The sequence below is a fragment of the Hypomesus nipponensis genome, chromosome 4, assembly GCF_054491055.1.
Source record: "Hypomesus nipponensis isolate SF chromosome 4, ASM5449105v1, whole genome shotgun sequence".
NCBI lineage: Eukaryota > Metazoa > Chordata > Actinopteri > Osmeriformes > Osmeridae > Hypomesus > Hypomesus nipponensis.
Genome location: NC_140364.1, coordinates 9,729,368 through 9,746,120, shown reverse-complemented (window position 1 = coordinate 9,746,120; position 16,753 = coordinate 9,729,368). Strand labels below are relative to the sequence as shown.

General features: G+C 48.9%; 1 protein-coding gene across 2 annotated transcripts in view; it reads right to left on the bottom strand.

Annotated features, from left to right (window-relative positions):
* The window catches only part of samd12 (sterile alpha motif domain containing 12), a 52,515-nt gene that overhangs the window by 26,668 nt on the left and 9,094 nt on the right, over positions 1–16,753 (bottom strand). For both annotated transcript variants that reach the window (XM_084696943.1, XM_084696942.1), the window contains exons 2-4: positions 15,365–15,582; positions 10,507–10,636; positions 3,986–4,126 (exon numbers count right to left, since the gene is read on the bottom strand). In XM_084696943.1, the coding sequence (XP_084553069.1) occupies positions 3,986–4,126; positions 10,507–10,636; positions 15,365–15,582 (489 nt within the window). The remainder of the gene's footprint in view (positions 1–3,985; positions 4,127–10,506; positions 10,637–15,364; positions 15,583–16,753) is intronic.

Here is a 16,753-nt window from a genome sequence, read left to right as displayed (position 1 = left end):
TTCAGTTTGTATTCTTGTGTTTCGACACTTCTCCCTGGATAAAACCAGATGAAGATGTGCCTCCACGTTCCAACCTTGGCATTCTCCTACTTCCTCAATGCTCGACTGCTTTGGGTACAAAGCAGACAAGATGGCGGTTGGGCAGGCCTGGACGGGGAGTGTCGGGCAGGGGAGGAAACAGAGCTCTAATTGGTAACCGAGGCAAGGAGCCTTGACTTCACATGGAGGGGAATTATAGCCTGAGGTAATCAAAGAAGGGGATATTTCTTTTCATAACACCATGCTGTTTCTTCCTCGTTCCAAAACACCACGGCTGTGTTTCCGACAGAGTACTGACAGCAGGGAGGGCTTCATTACCCAGGCTGGCTTTCAACACGCCTGGATGAATGGACGTTGGCCCTCTGCAAAGGCAGGTGTAATCACTCCTCTGTATTTCAAATCATTATTAGCGTTAGCCGTGTTGCTACATTGTCCTTCGCCACGAGTAGCCCCGCGCCAAGGCGGCCATTTCCCTTCACTAATGAGGCGAGGAGGCGAACAGGCGGTTTCTGCGAAACAGCGTGATTATTTTCTTCTATATGACACCTGACCTTATGAATACAAGCCAAGATTGGCACCTAATATGCAGTGTCACCTAAGACATCCACATTGTGTTCACTCCATTCGAACCAGGAATTAGGTAGGCATCATTAAATATGATATTACCATATGGCTTTATGTATCTGGGAAGTGGACGGGGGGATGGGATTGAAAAATGTGCTTTTTCCTAACCTTAATTATATCTTTAAGGTGTAGAGCGCCCGCAGATCCAGTCTCTTAGGGGATATCGCTGACAGGGAATTTTGAAAAAGAATTAATTTGACCTGCCTGGGAGAAGAGGGGGTAGGATGGGGGGAGGGGGGGGACAGAGGATGACATCCTGTAGAGCTCCAGGATAATGAGAGCACTCAGCTCCCCCAGTCTGGGGCCACAGATACTCCCTTCACTGAAAGGCCCGGAAGAAAGACTCTATACTCACTTAACTTAAGACTCCTTTAGGGCCAAGATATCGCCGTTCACTAAAGAGCACAGGGTAATGACTATATTCACCAAAGATCACCCAGTAAAGGGCTCCTGAGCACCAAGAGTCAATTCATTACTCTGCCTGGAGCGAGGAACAGCGTTAGCATAGCACAGTGCAGTCCACTGAGGAACGGATCTCATCACTGACACCTCGAGGCTACGATCCTCCTCCAGATAACTCACCTGCTTGACAAGGTGTTTGGATTGATAAACCTGATAGGTTCTCTACAACAGAGTGCTGTGTTTAGGAGTAGAAGGAAACAGATGACCCCAGAGTAAGGTCATCGCAGAGAGACATAGCAGCAACCACACCCACATTGCGGAGAAGATTAGGAGTGGTCTGAGGTCTGTAATTGGTCACCGCATATCAGCAAAGACTGAGAGAGAGGCACCCATCTCGCCCTGACTCACACTAGATTAACCCTATTGTGTCTATATATTAGAAGGGTACTGTAGCACCTGGAAAATAACCTCTATTCCTGATTCTCTGGGCTGTGTAATTCAACTTTCAGAAAAAGCAGTATGTCTGCTTGTGCCTAATGCTGTGTTTATGATTTGATCTGTAATGAAGAGATGCTATTGAAAAACATCATGAATCCTTAATAGCCATGAAATTGAATACAGAAAATAGCAATCATATGGGTGGGGGCGTTCAAACAATACAGGACTTTCCACTTTCCACTGAGATTGAGTTGAACAAACAGACCAAAAAACTATTTGATTTAATGTCACAGGTAATGTTCAAGTTTTGTCAAGTTTGACGTGGCGATTCTAGTTAAAGATTCCTCAATTCCATCTTGTGATTGTCATCAAAAAGCTGACTGGAACATTTATGCACTTGACACATCTTTGCGCTTGCATCAGAATGTTGTGTGTCAACATTGGGCCCGTATCCATGGCTACAGGTGCAGAAAATACAAAACAGACCTACAGTGTGGCATTTAAGTACATCACTGTTCCCAGCAATTGATGACAACATATCTGTGTTAGTGAGAACTAAGCTACTGCTGGAAACAGTCTACTGGTCTGCTAATATAGGGCTGACCTCTTTGTGACCACGGCTATTTGTCGAACACTCTTGGTCTCCCTCCCCATTTTCCAGCATGAAAATGTCAACGCAGAAGCAAAGCACATCGCTCGAAAACGAACCATACTTTCAATTTAACGAAGACGTGCGTTCATTTGAAAACGTTTCCCAACGTGCGGGCTCCAGGCGAAGTGCAACAACACGCGAGTCGCTGCGCTTCCTGGTCGACGCCATTGTTGAGGTCTTGGTGGCGGGCGCTGTGTGGAGCGGGATGCCAGAGATTCTGTCTCAGCGCCTTGCGCTGCCGTGGCAGCGAGCTCTCTGTTTCCTGGTGAGCTCTTCTCGATAAAAGGTGTGTGTGTTGTTCTCTGGGCGTTATCCTGTGTGAGACTGGATCACGCCATCCATGTGGGTTGTGAAGTGATATAATAAATGAGATGTCGGCTGCATGTCGCTGTGGAGGGGAGGGATGTTATGGCTGCATTTGTCTGCACTGGCCCAGTGTGCCTTAAAGGTTAATCACTGGTGGTCTCCTTAATTCTGTCTGGAGTACACGGCAGTAATTACTGTTCTTCTTTCCAACTTTTTTTTCTCCACCTTTTTCTCTACCTCTCTCACTCCCTCACTTTTTTCTGCCATCTTTGTCTTTCTATGCTGCTCTCTGTCTTTATGACTTTTCTCCTTCTACTCATTTCTTCTACCTGTTAGGTCCTCTGTCAATGTCCCCACCAAGTCTTCCCCATCCTTTGTTCTCTGTTCCCGTGTTGGCCTTCTCTCACCTCCTCCCTCGCTCTCCTCTCTCACTCTCGCTCTCCTCCCTCGCTCTCCTCTCTCACTCTCGCTCTCCTCCCTCGCTCTCCTCCCTCGCTCTCCTCCCTCGCTCTCACCTCCTCCCTCGCTCTCCTCTCTCACTCTCCTCTCTCCTCGCTCTCCTCTCTCACTCTCACTCTCCTCCCTCACTCGCCTCACACTACACTGGCAAGTGATGGAGAGCCTCTGTTCTCAGCTCTGTGCAATCTCCCCCCCCACCACCCTCCATCTTCTCACCCAATGCCCCCCACACCCACCTCCATCTTCTCACCCAATGCACCCCACACCACCCTCCATCTTCTCACCCAATGCCCCCCACACCACCCTCCATCTTCTCACCCAATGCCCCCCCCACCACCCTCCATCTTCTCATCCACTGCCCCCCACACCACCCTCCATCTTCTCACCCAATGCCACCCACACCACCCTCCAACTTCTCACCCAATGCCCCCCACACCACCCTCCATCTTCTCACCCAATGCCCCCCACACCACCCTCCATCTTCTCACCCAATGCCCCCCACACCACCCTCCATCTTCTCACCCAATGCCCCCCACACCACCCTCCATCTTCTCACCCAATGCCCCCCACACCACCCTCCATCTTCTCACCCAATGCCCCCCACACCACCCTCCATCTTCTCACCCAATGCCCCCCACACCACCCTCCATCTTCTCACCCAATGCCCCCCACACCACCCTCCATCTTCTCACCCAATGCCACCCACACCACCCTCCATCTTCTCACCCAATGCCCCCCACACCACCCTCCATCTTCTCACCCAATGCCACCCACACCACCCTCCATCTTCTCACCCAATGCCCCCCACACCCACCTCCATCTTCTCACCCAATGCCCCCCACACCACCCTTTTCACTCTCAGTTTTCTGTTCTCCCTCTAGGCATCATCAACTCCAGCCTGTTCTTAGGACATTTCTGTCCTTTCAGCTCTCTCTCTCGCTCGCTCGCTTCCTCATTTTCTCACTATTGCTTCATTTTCTCACCCTCTCCTTCGTCTCCTTCTACCGTTAGCATCACCCAGTGAGTGTAGCAGAAGCAGTACTGGTGGTGTGGAGACTTGACTACCTTGTGTGAGTAGCTGCAGGGTCCTGACTTCCTCGCGCACGCGGAGCTGCAGGACCTGCTGCAGAATGTACTGCCTCTGGGCCTCCTGCATGATCCCCATTCGCTCCAGCTTCCTGTCCGTCAATCTCATCAGGGCGCGGCCTGGAGGCAGGGATGGAGAGAGAGGGTCAGGAAGAAGTGTAGATTAGAGATGAAGAGAGGGTGAGGAAAGGAGAAAGAAAGAAAGAAACAAATAAAGAAAGAAAGAAAGAGAGAGGGAGGGAGGGAGAAGACAGAGACTCAGACATCCTTCACATCGAAACTTAACCTCTCACTGTTTATGGTGCCATTGAATCCACCGCAGATTCAAACACACTTGATTTTATTGAAAAACAATTTCTCCCCATTAACCATATCTTTATTTACACCCCCCACCCCACCCCTGTGTCCCCTCCCTCCGCATCTAGGGGGCACAACTCTAGATTCCTAATTTAATCTGCCCCCATATCTCCTCCTTATCTTTTCGAAAACAGGGATTTTGGAGGGAGATAAGAGAGGATGGAAGTGCAGTCTAATTAATTACTCTCATTATGGCGGCCTGTTTAGAGTGTGGGACTGGGAACAGATAGAAGATCATTCTGTGAGATTACTGAGAATTAGAGATAGACCCCTGTAGATCCTGCCCCCCCCCCCCTCCTGCCCTACACACACACAAATACACGCTCTCCTCACTACGCTACTTCCTGATAATGACTGAGGGGCGAGCTTCTTCCTGATTGGTCCACAGCCCATTAACCTTGCAGTGGGCCAACCATGTTCTCTCCTTTCTCTCCCCTCTCACCCGCCCCCACCCCCCACACACATTTCTCTCTCTTCATCCCTCTTTGCCCTCTCTCACCCCCTCTGTGCTCCAACACCTCGTTCACCTCTATCTGCCCCTCCCTCCCCTCCACACATCTCTCTCCTCTCTCCCCCTCACCCCTTCACCTCCACACATCTCTCTCCCCCTCACCGCTTCCATTCCACACATTTCCAACACGTCACACCATCATTATATCCTCCGAGACGTATTGTACATGACTTTGTTAACGTCCATGTCGATTGCAGAAGGACTAGACGTTTCAACATATCAATTAGACGTTGCTGTGACGGTTTAGTGGACGGTGTTGGATATCCTTGTCGCCTGTAGGACTTCTCAGACATCGTGTAAGCACCTTACTGTCTCCACACAAAGGCAGGCAGTCAGAGAGAGCTTATTTCTCAGAGCGGTAAGTGCTATAACTCTTGAGATTTTTGGCACACCTCCCCACACTTCCAAAGGAAACACTCTGCCGGGTACTACGGCTGAGGGGGCAGGATATGCTAAACTGGTATAAGAGGCTGGGACACCACATACGGGTTTAATGAACGCCATTCCCCTAACAGTAAGCAGCGCTATACAGAACACACACAGGCCTGGGAGGGCAAGAGACAGAAGACAGAGGAGGAGACGAGCAGAAAGAGAGGTTGAGCAGGAGGGAGGCAATGATGGATACAGATGGAGAGTGAATGATAGGTTCTTACAGACTGTAGTCTGTGATTATTGACCTCGACTTTACAAAGCAACAAAGCCGACGCAATAACAGGCGTAGAGGCCGCTGCTTGAAATCAGAGGTGTTGTATATCAGATAAACACCATTGCATCGGCATCACACTGACAGTGTGTGAGTGAGAGGACAGCAGCGGCATGTTTGTGTGTGTGTGTGTGTGTGCGTCTGTGTTTGGGTCAGTGTGTAAATGCATGGTCTGTGTGTATGTGTGTGTGTGTGTGTGTGTAAATGCATTGGTGGAGATGCTTGCAGATGAGAGCGATCGGAGCAAGCAGCCAGTTCTTATTGTCGGTGCCAACACACACCCCTCCTTCCGGCAGCAGAGAGACCGTCTGGGAAGCCAAACACAACGCCTCTGAGAGAAGTCCAAAAGTTTTTCTCTCTTCCAAAGATCTGCTTCTGACTCATTACATCCACATTCCCAGCATGCCACAGCAGGGTGTTTATCCAACCACAATTAAGACACAGAGCTGTGGCGGAGAGGACTAGAAAACTGAGGTACATGGTGGTCGTGAGGAGGGTAAGATGGAAAGCTTGGTGTGTTGGATTGATAGAGCAACCACTGTTGGGTTTAATTAGGTCCAGTGGTGCATGGAGGTCAGAACAGACCACCACATTGTCATGGAAACAACCCAGATACACAGACTTTAGCATCCCCATGTCTCTCTGTCTCTCTCTCTCTCTCTCTCTCTCTCTCTCTCTCTCTCTCTGTCTCTCTGTCTCTCTCTGTCTCTCTCTTACACACACACTAAGTCATCGCTGGGTAAGGTAACAGTACTTCTATTTCTATCAGTGTGTAATCATTTTGTCTCCCCTGCCTTGGGTATTATGATGGGAACACTGCCAAACAACAAAGCTCTTTTTACTTCATCTCATGTATCCACTTCTTTGGCCAATTGACTGAGAAAATGATTTAAGGCCCTTCAACCTCTTCACTTGCACAATATTGATTGGATTTAAATTTCCCTCCCACTCTCGGTTTGTCCGCCGTGAAGCCAGTTTGGCTTGCCCGAGCAGGACCTGTCCTTTCTGTCTCTGTCTCGCTCTCTCTCTAGCTCTCTCTTGCTCTCCAGTCTCTCTCTGTAGCTCTGCTCTCGCGTCTCTCTCTCTAAGGCTGGGGCTGAGGCTGGGTTCGGGTGGCTATCGCACACGCACACACAGGCCACAGAAGCATGCGCACACACACATACATGCACACAGACGCCTGCACATCACGGGCGTAGCCAGAAAAATATTTTTGGGTAGGCCTAGAAAAATATGGATAGGCATCTTTTCAGGGTTTTTTTTACTTATTTACTTTGCGATGTGCACCCGGTGCATCATTTTTCAGATATATTTTTGTTTTTTGCTAGGCCTTAGAAGAAATTGGGTAGGCCTGTGCCTACCCAGGCCTACCCGTGGCAACGCCTCTGCTGCACACGCACAGCGACGTCTTCTGACGTCATCGTGCTTTGTTAGTTATGAAACTGGGAGTGCAAATTAATCATGGACATACCAACTGGTAGCCCAGCAAACCAATGACCAATGAACACGTGAATGAACTGGCAGCTCAGAACAGGCATATAGGGCTCCCAATCCCCTGCCCCCCCCCCCTTCCCCCACCCACACACACACACATTAGATGAATGGGTACAGGGAGAGTGGGCCTCCCTCAGTGTAGAGAGAGGACAGATTCATCTACAGCTATGTCCTGGCACGGTCAACCACGGCTTTGATGAATGGGAGCTTATAGTGCATGTGCACTCCACACAGGGCAAAATACTGAAACATGTCACTAAAGTTCACACACGTACTAGTACAGCACTTGTATACTCATTGTACACACACAGCTGGAGGAGTATGTGTGTGTGAAAAAAGAGAGTGCGTTGTGTGTGTGTGTGTGTGTGTGTATGTGTGTGTGTGGGAGTTTCTCCTCAGGTGAATCGTCCACATGAAGGCTGACATACCAGACATAGCTCGGGTGCAGCTGTGTGTACGTGTGTGTGTGTACATGTATGTGTGTGTGTGTATTTGTCCTCTAGGTACGCGTCTCACCATTCTCTGGTTACTCTCCACACTAGTGCTGGAATCCCAACACAAAGCAAACTCACTCACCCACCAAGATACCTCCATCCCAGGTAAGCTAGAAAGCTATCCATGTGGCCTCTCTTGCTAAGACTGAAGTATGGAACAGTTACAGAGCAGTTACAGAGCGGTTACAGAGCAGTTACAGAGCAGTTACAGAGCAGTTACAGAGCAGTTACAGAGCGGTTACAGAGCGGTTACAGAGCGGTTACAGAGCAGTTACAGAGCTGCTGAGTTGGTAGTTTCTCTCTTAATGGCCATTCCAGGGAGACACATCGAGCTAGTCATAATGGTCTCTCTCCCACTCTCTCTCTCACTTTGCCTGCAGGATTCATCCTCTCATCTCTCAAGTGCTCTTTAGGCTTAGCGCCTGGCATTGAGGACAATCAAACGCAACCTTTCACCTTCCATCCACGCCATGACTCATCAAAACAACGTTGGGCTAAGAGACGGTCACTAAACCAGCCGGGACGAGTCACGTGGGAGGGAGGGGCAGGGGGGGAGGGGATGAAAGGTGGAAACAGAAAAGCACAAGGGCGTCTGGGGTGTACTCCTGAAGAGGACTGACCCCACACACCCCCACCCAGTGAAGATAATACCCCACATCATCTCATCACAGCCGGGGTCACTGTATATATGTGGTCCAGGTCCTTTGTTCCCTTGGTTTTACTATTACTGTCGAGTAGTCTCTGTCATGCAGCATGGACAAGCCCTGGTACATGCCCCCTGGTGACCCGCCCTGTCCCTCCAATGAGACGAGAGGATCCGGTCCTCTCCGGTTCCATTAGCGGTGACACCCCGAGACCAGCCACGTGTGCTGGCTGGCCAGCCAGGCTGCCTCTTCGCTGCAGTCTCCAGCTGCATCTCATCCTCCTGTTGTCTACATTGTCGTCTCATCCCACCAAATGTCCATGTTCTCATTCCATGCACTCCTCCATGACGGGGAAGATCATTCAATCGTCGCCTGCTTTCTTCTCTCTCCCTTCTTTGCCTCCCTCTCTTTCCCTCCCTTTTCCCCTCTCCCTCCCTCTTCCCCTCTCCCTCGCTCTTTCTCTCTCTCACACGCTTTCTGACAGCGTCCCTCTCTGTTTCTGATTAGATGTGTGTCGGCTGCCCCTCTCCTCCGACTACACCTACGGTATCTGTAAATGTGTATTTAACTCGTGCACACACTCTCACACACGAGACGCGCTTTTTGTAATTACACCAGATTAGGGACTAATGTCTAATTATGCCTTAATATGCTTTAATGCATTTTTAATGACAGCTTTGGTATTGGAAGTCAACGTAGGGACTGTCTGTGGTGAGCTGATGGTGGGGGTGGGTTGGGGTTGGGTGGGGGTTGGGGTTGGGACATTCTCTGGCACCGTACTGGAGTCATGGAGGGCCTGGTTTGGACTACACAGCTCATTTATTGATTCACTACCGTTGAGCCAGAACCAATCACATCAAGTGGTGTCAATGTCTGAGAAAGGCAGTGTCGTGTTTTCATTTGGAAATAGAAAGAGAGAGAAGGCTGGAGCCTTCATACGGTCCCTGCTGGAACTGAGGAGAGCTGGGGAACTGTTCTGCCTCTATGTCACCTATGCTCAGATGGGGGGGTTTCATATGCATGTGTGTGTATGTCAGATATGTGTGTGTGTGTGTGTGTGTGTTTGTGTGTGTGGGGGGTGGTCTGTATGGTTGTGTGTTTGTGCATCTGTATTTGTGTGTGCATTGTTCTGTGTATGTGTGTGGGTGAGTGGGTGTGCGTGCATGCCTTGTAATGTATTCATCGTCACTGTTTGTTTGTGTAAACAGGATTGTTTTTCGCAACAATATATCATTCATCATTTGCATGTGTAGTTTATTTTAATAGAGCAAAGATGTGCATGATATTGCACAGATTGATTGGGATGCAAATTGCATTGTGGGGCCCAATCAGCACGGCCGTAATTGGGTTCTGTTAATTAATGCTGGATAGGATGACAAACTGAATCCCTTGCATGTTTTACGCATATCATCATCTCCTAATTAGGTTAGCCGTTAACTCTTCACCGACTCCTGCTAACCTCACATTTGAACACCATTTGTTTCATGAATAATAATACTTTTTATTTAAGGCATCTTTCTCGTCACTAACGGACATCGTACAGGGGTACACAAGACATTAAAAGCAGCAAAAGCAGCAGCATTGGGGAGGACTAATGAAAAAAATTCATTATTTAAAAACACTTTAGCATTTTAGTCTTTGGTGGACCTTGTGTCTTTGCTGTTCCTGAGAACCGGAGGTACAGGTACAAGATGGTAGGCTGGTTATGACATCGTACTCTACAGCTCCGCAGCAAATCGCTGCTGAGGTCAGACATGAGAGGAGAGACATAATGTGTGATCATGATGAAGGCAGTGACATGTTCTATGTTCTGCGTTTGGTGTCTCTTCTCATCCCGTGTCGTTCTCTCTGCGTGCGATGTGAAGGGCCGCCAGCTGGGGATTCTGGGAAGCGGCGTGTTCTTCTTATTGATGGAACTCCGGCATATGCCGAGAGCTTAACCTGGACAAGCCCTCTCGGCGGCCGTGCCGCTAAGTGCATCATGGGTAGAGTGGCGGTTCACCGTCTCACTCTGGCCGGAGCAGGGGCAGATCAACGTTCTAATGTTCTAATGTTCTAATGTAATCGTCTGGGCTCTGAGATGGTTGAGAGCGCGCCAATTAGCAGCCGCATCGTTAAGCGGTGGGTCGTTAGCGAGCTGGTGTGGGGGTGACCTTGAAGGGCCTCGTTAGGGGGAATGATTGACGGGGTGATGGCGACGGTGGCAAAAGACAGGAACAGTGCAAGAGGAAGGCCGGCTGGCTGTGAGGGAGCGAGAGGTGGGACACAAATCAGCCAAAACACACACACACACCTACCTGTGATGTCGTGCTGTTTGAAGGAGTCGCTGTAGATCTGGTGCTGGTTGGGGCAGTGCTTCTTCAGCCACTTGCACACATCTTGCTGGGTCCACAGGGCCACTGGCTTGGACAGCCTCACGTTCCCCGGCTGAGGAACACAACAGAGGGGGAACACATGAACACCTGTGCAGTGGGTCCACCACATCACACTTGAACTTGTGTGTTCCTGTGTCTAGTTCCTTTTTTTCTATTCTAGTTATTCTAGTTAAAGTGTCTACACTTGACCGGTAGGGACCTTACCCTTACTGTTAGTGGAACTATTTGCCACTTTGCATTCTCTAATCCTGTTTTGTTCTCTCTCTCCCCAACACCTCCCCTGTGGTGTGGGGGTTGAGCTGTCAACACCTGCCAGAACGCCGCTCTACCAACGTCCGACCAAGTGTCCGAGTGGACATCAGCCTCCTATGATGGAGCCCACAGGGTCGTGCTGTCACGCGCCAACTCAGAGCACAGAGTTGGAACTCTCAATATCTATGTTTCAACATCCATTTGCATGTTTTTATTCTGCACTGTTGATGCATGACCATGTTTAGCCCATGGTCTGCACCTCTCTGTCAACCGTCTCTGGAGGAGGGGGTCCCTCATCCAACTGCTTCAAGGTTTCTTAAATATATATATATATCTCAATATGGGAGGCAGAAGGCTGAGCGGTTAAGGAATCAGGCTATCAATCAGAAGATTGATGGTTCGATTTCCGGCCGTGAAAAATTACGTTTTGTCCTTGGGCACGGCTCTTCACCGTACTTGCCTCGGTGGGAATGTCCCTGTACTTCCTGTACATTGCTCTGGATAAGAGTGTAAATGTAAACGTCAATAAGACTCCCTGGGAGGTTTTCCTTCTCTTCCTTGGGGGTGAAGGTTCGCTGAGGGGCTGTTGCTGTACTAAGGGTGTATGTGAAGCCCTCTGTGACACTGCTTGTGTAAAGGGCTAGAAATAAGATTTAGATTTGATTGCACAGTAGGTATGACAGCTGTAGAAGAAGCCCCACATTTCGGGAAACTGACGCATGACACAGAGGAAATGCAACTACAACAACGAACAAGTCAGTACTAACATGTGACCAAGGTCAATAACGTGCATACAAACCTCAGCAGCAGAAGTGAGGTTTTGTCCAAACTGAATGACACGTTAAACCAGTGGTTTAAGATGATGGCAGGGGAGCCTCGTGAAGGGGCTGGTGTTACACTAAAAGCATGTGTACCTGAATGGCACTCAGCCTTGAATTGTAGCACACTCACACACAAAGCACACATCCACACACACACACACATCCTTTACACAATATTAGACACAGACATATACAGTTTAAACAATCACTAAACACACACAGACACACAATCAAATGCACCATCCTGTTATATTTGGCCAGGCAGAGTAGTGGTGATTGACTGTGTTTCAGGACTTCAGGACTGGCATCATTTGCTTTTGATTGAGAGGCTACTGATATCATCAGCGGAGAGATGTGGTGAACATTTCCCTTCCCGCTCCCTGGGACTCCAGTGAGCTAGGTGGATTCAGCATGGTGCAGCATAGCAATACCACACCCGTACACTCCATCTATGCCTGCAGAAAAACAAGGAGCTATGACTCTTTCGCTCTCTCTCTCTCTCTCTCTCTCTCTCTCTCTCTCTCTCTCTCTCTCTCTCTCTCTCTCTCTCTCTCTCTCTCTCTCTCTCTTTCTCTGTCTCCTGTCTTCTCAGCCTTTTTTTATCCTGTTCTTTTCTTTCTCTCGCCTGCCCTCCTTCCCTTTCCTTTATCCCTCTATCTCTGCCTTGGTGAATGGAGAGAGGGAGAGTGTGAGAGGAAGAGAGGAAGGGATAGAGAGCAGAGGAGGCATGGGACGGCAGGGAGGGTGACATCGTAGACTGCCTCTGTGGCGACATGACTGGCCGAGGGTAAGCTGAGTCTGTAGGGAGGGCCTCAATCTCTCCCTCCTTCTGCCCCCCCCCACCCTCACCAAATACCACTATCCCACTCTCCTTACCTCCCTGCATACCTCAATTCCTCTCTCTCTCTCCCTCCCTCCCTCACTCCCTCTGCCACCATGACGTTGCAGAGAAAAACACATTAACCATTAAATACAGCTCAGCTCAATGCTGATTAACCCTGACTAGCAGCCTGGGGCGCTGATGAGAGAGAGAGGTGGAGAGCGAGAAAGGGGGAGAGAAGAGAAGAGCTGGATGAATTTGAAAAACGAGCTTGGGTCATGAGGGACAAGGGATGGCAGGGAGAGACACCGAGAAATAGAGTTTGTGTGAGGACAGCAGAGCATGGGACGGAGATCAGGAGATGGGGACAGATAGTGGACAGGGCTCAAGGATGTGACATGTGAGGGGGGGGGGGTGAGGGAAAGAGGAGAGAGAGTGGTTTATTGGCCCAGCATACTATCCCTTCGTGACGCGAGGGTGTGTGTCTGTGTGTGTGTGTTTCAGTCAGACACAGGAAGCATGTATGCAATTGACCATGAGGTTTCACAGTGGAACAGACTATTTTTCCATGAGCCCATTACTAAGTCAATAGCCATCTGTGTTTTACATTCTGAGAGGGATGTACATTGTTGCTGGCCCTGCTTCAGTAGGTGAGGCCTTCTGGAGGTGGAGCAAAGAGAGAAGAGAGAGAGAGACAGAGAGAGAGAGAGAAAGAGAGAGAGAGAGACACAGAGAGACAGAGAGACAGAGAGACAGAGAGAGATAGAGAGAGAGGGGGGGGGGGAATGAACCGGAGGAGAAGATTCATGCGCACAGCCTTGGTGTTCAACACTGCGGCCCAATTAGGGTTTTGAGTGACAGCTCTGCTGTATGAGACAAAAAAGGCAGGCTTTATTTTTTTTTTAAGTGAAATATGTCTGGGCATGCACTCACGCGCATAAACACACACACAGACAGATAGACACACGCACAGACACATGCACAGACACCACACATAGACAGACAGACACACAAACACACACACACCAAGTTGTTGCGTTGGCCATGGTCTAATTAAAAGCCTTGTGTGGACCAGGCTTTTCTTGTTACCTTAGCAACAGAGCAAGGACAACCTCAAAAATAAATATCAGTACGTCGAATAAGAAAGCATTAAGACAGACAGTTCCTAAGGTGATGTGGACATTGAGAGACACTAACAACGCCCACGATAGCAGACACAATGAAACAACAATAAAGACTTCTACAAAGCTTCAAAGAGTAGTCAAGTACAGTGTCTGTTCTTGAGTTTTAGGACTGTTAGTAGGGGGTTACAGTACACCATACCAACTATACAGCAGACTTTGGAGGTTAAAGCCTGATATCATCTGTTAGAATTAGCTAATATGCGACCAATCTGGCAGAAGTTAGCATCCTTGTCGATGCGTATGCAAATTAGGCACACTAGCGCCACACACCCTGAAATGCCTTTCTGGCCAATCAGTAGTTTTCACGTTCACAGTGCCACAGCACCACCTAGTGGTGGAGCCGTCCACCTGAACAGTGAGCGAGAGAGAGAGTGTAGGAGGTAATAAAAAGATTGTCTGGAGCTGTTCATGTCTTGCTGAATGGGAGTGAGTGGGCATCAGAAAAACACTGAGCCCCAGTGTCCTTCTGCCTATCTCTGCCTCTCAGTTAATTAAGTAGCCAGCCACTGCTGCAGTGGGTATAGTCCAACTCCTCTTTCTCTTTCTCTCTCTCTATCTCTCTCTCTCTCCATCAGGCTTAGAGGCGAAAGAAAACTCACAGCATTCATTATTCGGTATCATTTGGGGACGCTCCATGTGGAAAGGAAAGTGTGTGTGGGTGTGTGTGTATGTGCGCGAGCGTGTATGTGCCTGCGTGCGCGAGTGAAGACGGCAGGGGAGAAATAAAACATTGCGTCGAGCGAATTCATAATAGTTTCTGAAAACGCTCTGGCTTCAAATTGGATTTGGAGTTGGGGGGCAGTCTTGGTTGGGACACATCAAAAGAACGTGGCACACAAGGTCTTTTAATCCGCCTGAAGTCGGGCGTCTGTGAAACCCAATGCACACAGCAAATGCGGCCTGATTTAGACACACTCTGTTATCACCGCAGGCGTGATATTGATTAAGTGTGAAAGAGTGGATTTTGCATCACCCATGCTATACTCTTTACACCCGAGTCATAACTAGCTATGGCCCGTGTCTGTCTAGTGGGTTAAGTCATTAGTTCAAACAATTTGAACTCTGTGCTTATTGTGCTGAACAAAACAGGACCATGGCCTACTGTACACTTCCATTTATAGAGATACAGGGTCGAGTAGGCTAATTATGCTGCTGAAACATTCTGTGTGTGCGAAAATCCACAAAAAATTGTAACATTTTCTATGAAGACTACCCCTCTGTTAGGATTGAAACGTGTCTAATCGCAGTCGGTGCAGAGAGAACCCCCCCTGCTCCGTGGGCTAGCGTCATTACAAAAGACTCCCTGAGCTGTCACTCCAAAGATCCAGGGATTCATCCGGAACATCGTCCGCCTGTGTCGAAACAGAGAAGCGCCAGTTCTTTCCTGTTAGCAGCAGTGACTGACAGCTGACTTCTATTGCTAATCGCTTCCTGTTCCCCCGGTAGGGATGGGGGCGAGGTGTGGATCACGTCTAGCCTGCTGTTCTTCTCACTACACACTATTTCTAGAGAGGATCTGCATCAGAGCGGAGACCGGGGCAGAAGGGGAGATGTAACACGACTGTAATGACACATCACACCTCGTCGGTTTTGAACTCAACCAAGCTGACGAACGAGCAACAGAGTAAAACCCATAATATTTTTGTCCTGACGACCAGAAGAGGCACTGGGGACTACTTCCTCAGATCCCCCCCGGTTCTTACCCTCGAGAGCTCGGACTCAGATACGGAGCGCTGCGGCGGCGAGCGGCGCGGGTAGCCCGGGCTCACGTCCTGGTAGCCCGGGCTCACGTCCTGGTAGGTGGGGCTGTTGTCGTCCAGGCCGGCGCCTGAGTCCAGAGGCTCCTCCTCCAGATGTGATGTCACGTCTTCAGGGCACATCTGGTGGTCAATCCCATTCTGGCTCAAGTTGCAGTGGACAGCTGAAAAGTGAGGGGGGGGAGAGAGGAAGAATGTAGAGAGGGACAGGAGGGGAGAAAGACGGGGACTCTATCAGAATCTATTTGATTCACATGTTTTTTGTTCAGTAAAGCAAACAATTCCAGGCAAACGTGTTGATGCAGTACTGGTAGACTGACACTAGATGGTGATATAGGGCAATTATGACTAGACAGCAGAGCATTAACATCAGTACAAAAGAATGCCTTTTGTCTAATAGGCTTCCTTGAAAAACAATTGTAATGCAAAATAAATTGAACTGTAAATCTGAAAACAGATCAATGTCTATAATCTCAGAGTTTTACACAAAAAATCTTAATCACTTCCTCCAACACAACCCACACACACAAACCGACTGGGCCGACTCTAAGCTCCAAATCAGTCTGACTTTTTTTACAAGCTAAATGAGAAAGATAGATCATTTGAGATTAATTTAATAAATATTTTATGCGATTCATGTAGCGGAAGATTAAAAAGATGACACGTCTATAAATTTGTCCGGCATCTGTGTAGGAGGGTTGCCAGGGTCTGGAAGGCTGCCAAGGCCAATGTTCCGGGCCACAGTAACCCACAGATTACAACCCAACAACAAATCAAGAACCGTTACAAAATCAAAAACAAATGTTCGCTTCATGGTGGACGTATGGCAATCCAGAGGCTAAAAGTGTCATGTTACGTTGCACCTGAAACCACGGCAAATATTTCATGACCACTTCCTCTCTGCATGAGAACTGGTTCATGTGTCCACTTCTGATGACATCACACCGTGCACACCGAGCTTTCATTGGGTCATGCTATGGTGAAAGCTACTGTAAACATAAAGGGTTAACAAAAGTAACTTTATGGCTGAAAAAGGTTTTGTGACACTGTATGGTTAAGTCTTGCTTCAAGGATTCTAGCTTTTCACAGTTGGATCAAAGGAAATAGAGTCATTCTGCATCACGGAGGTCAATGTCGACACAATTGGAAAATCTCCACAAATACATTCGACAGTATAACTGCACACAAATACAACCTTCATGATTGCTCATGGCGGTCCTCATGTTTACAGGGTTATGGCCATGTGATTAGTGGAGAGGCTGCCTGTACAGACCGGGGCCAGGGTGCAGCCTCAGCAGGGGGACAAGGCCTTGGTCTGTCTCCTCAGACCACAGG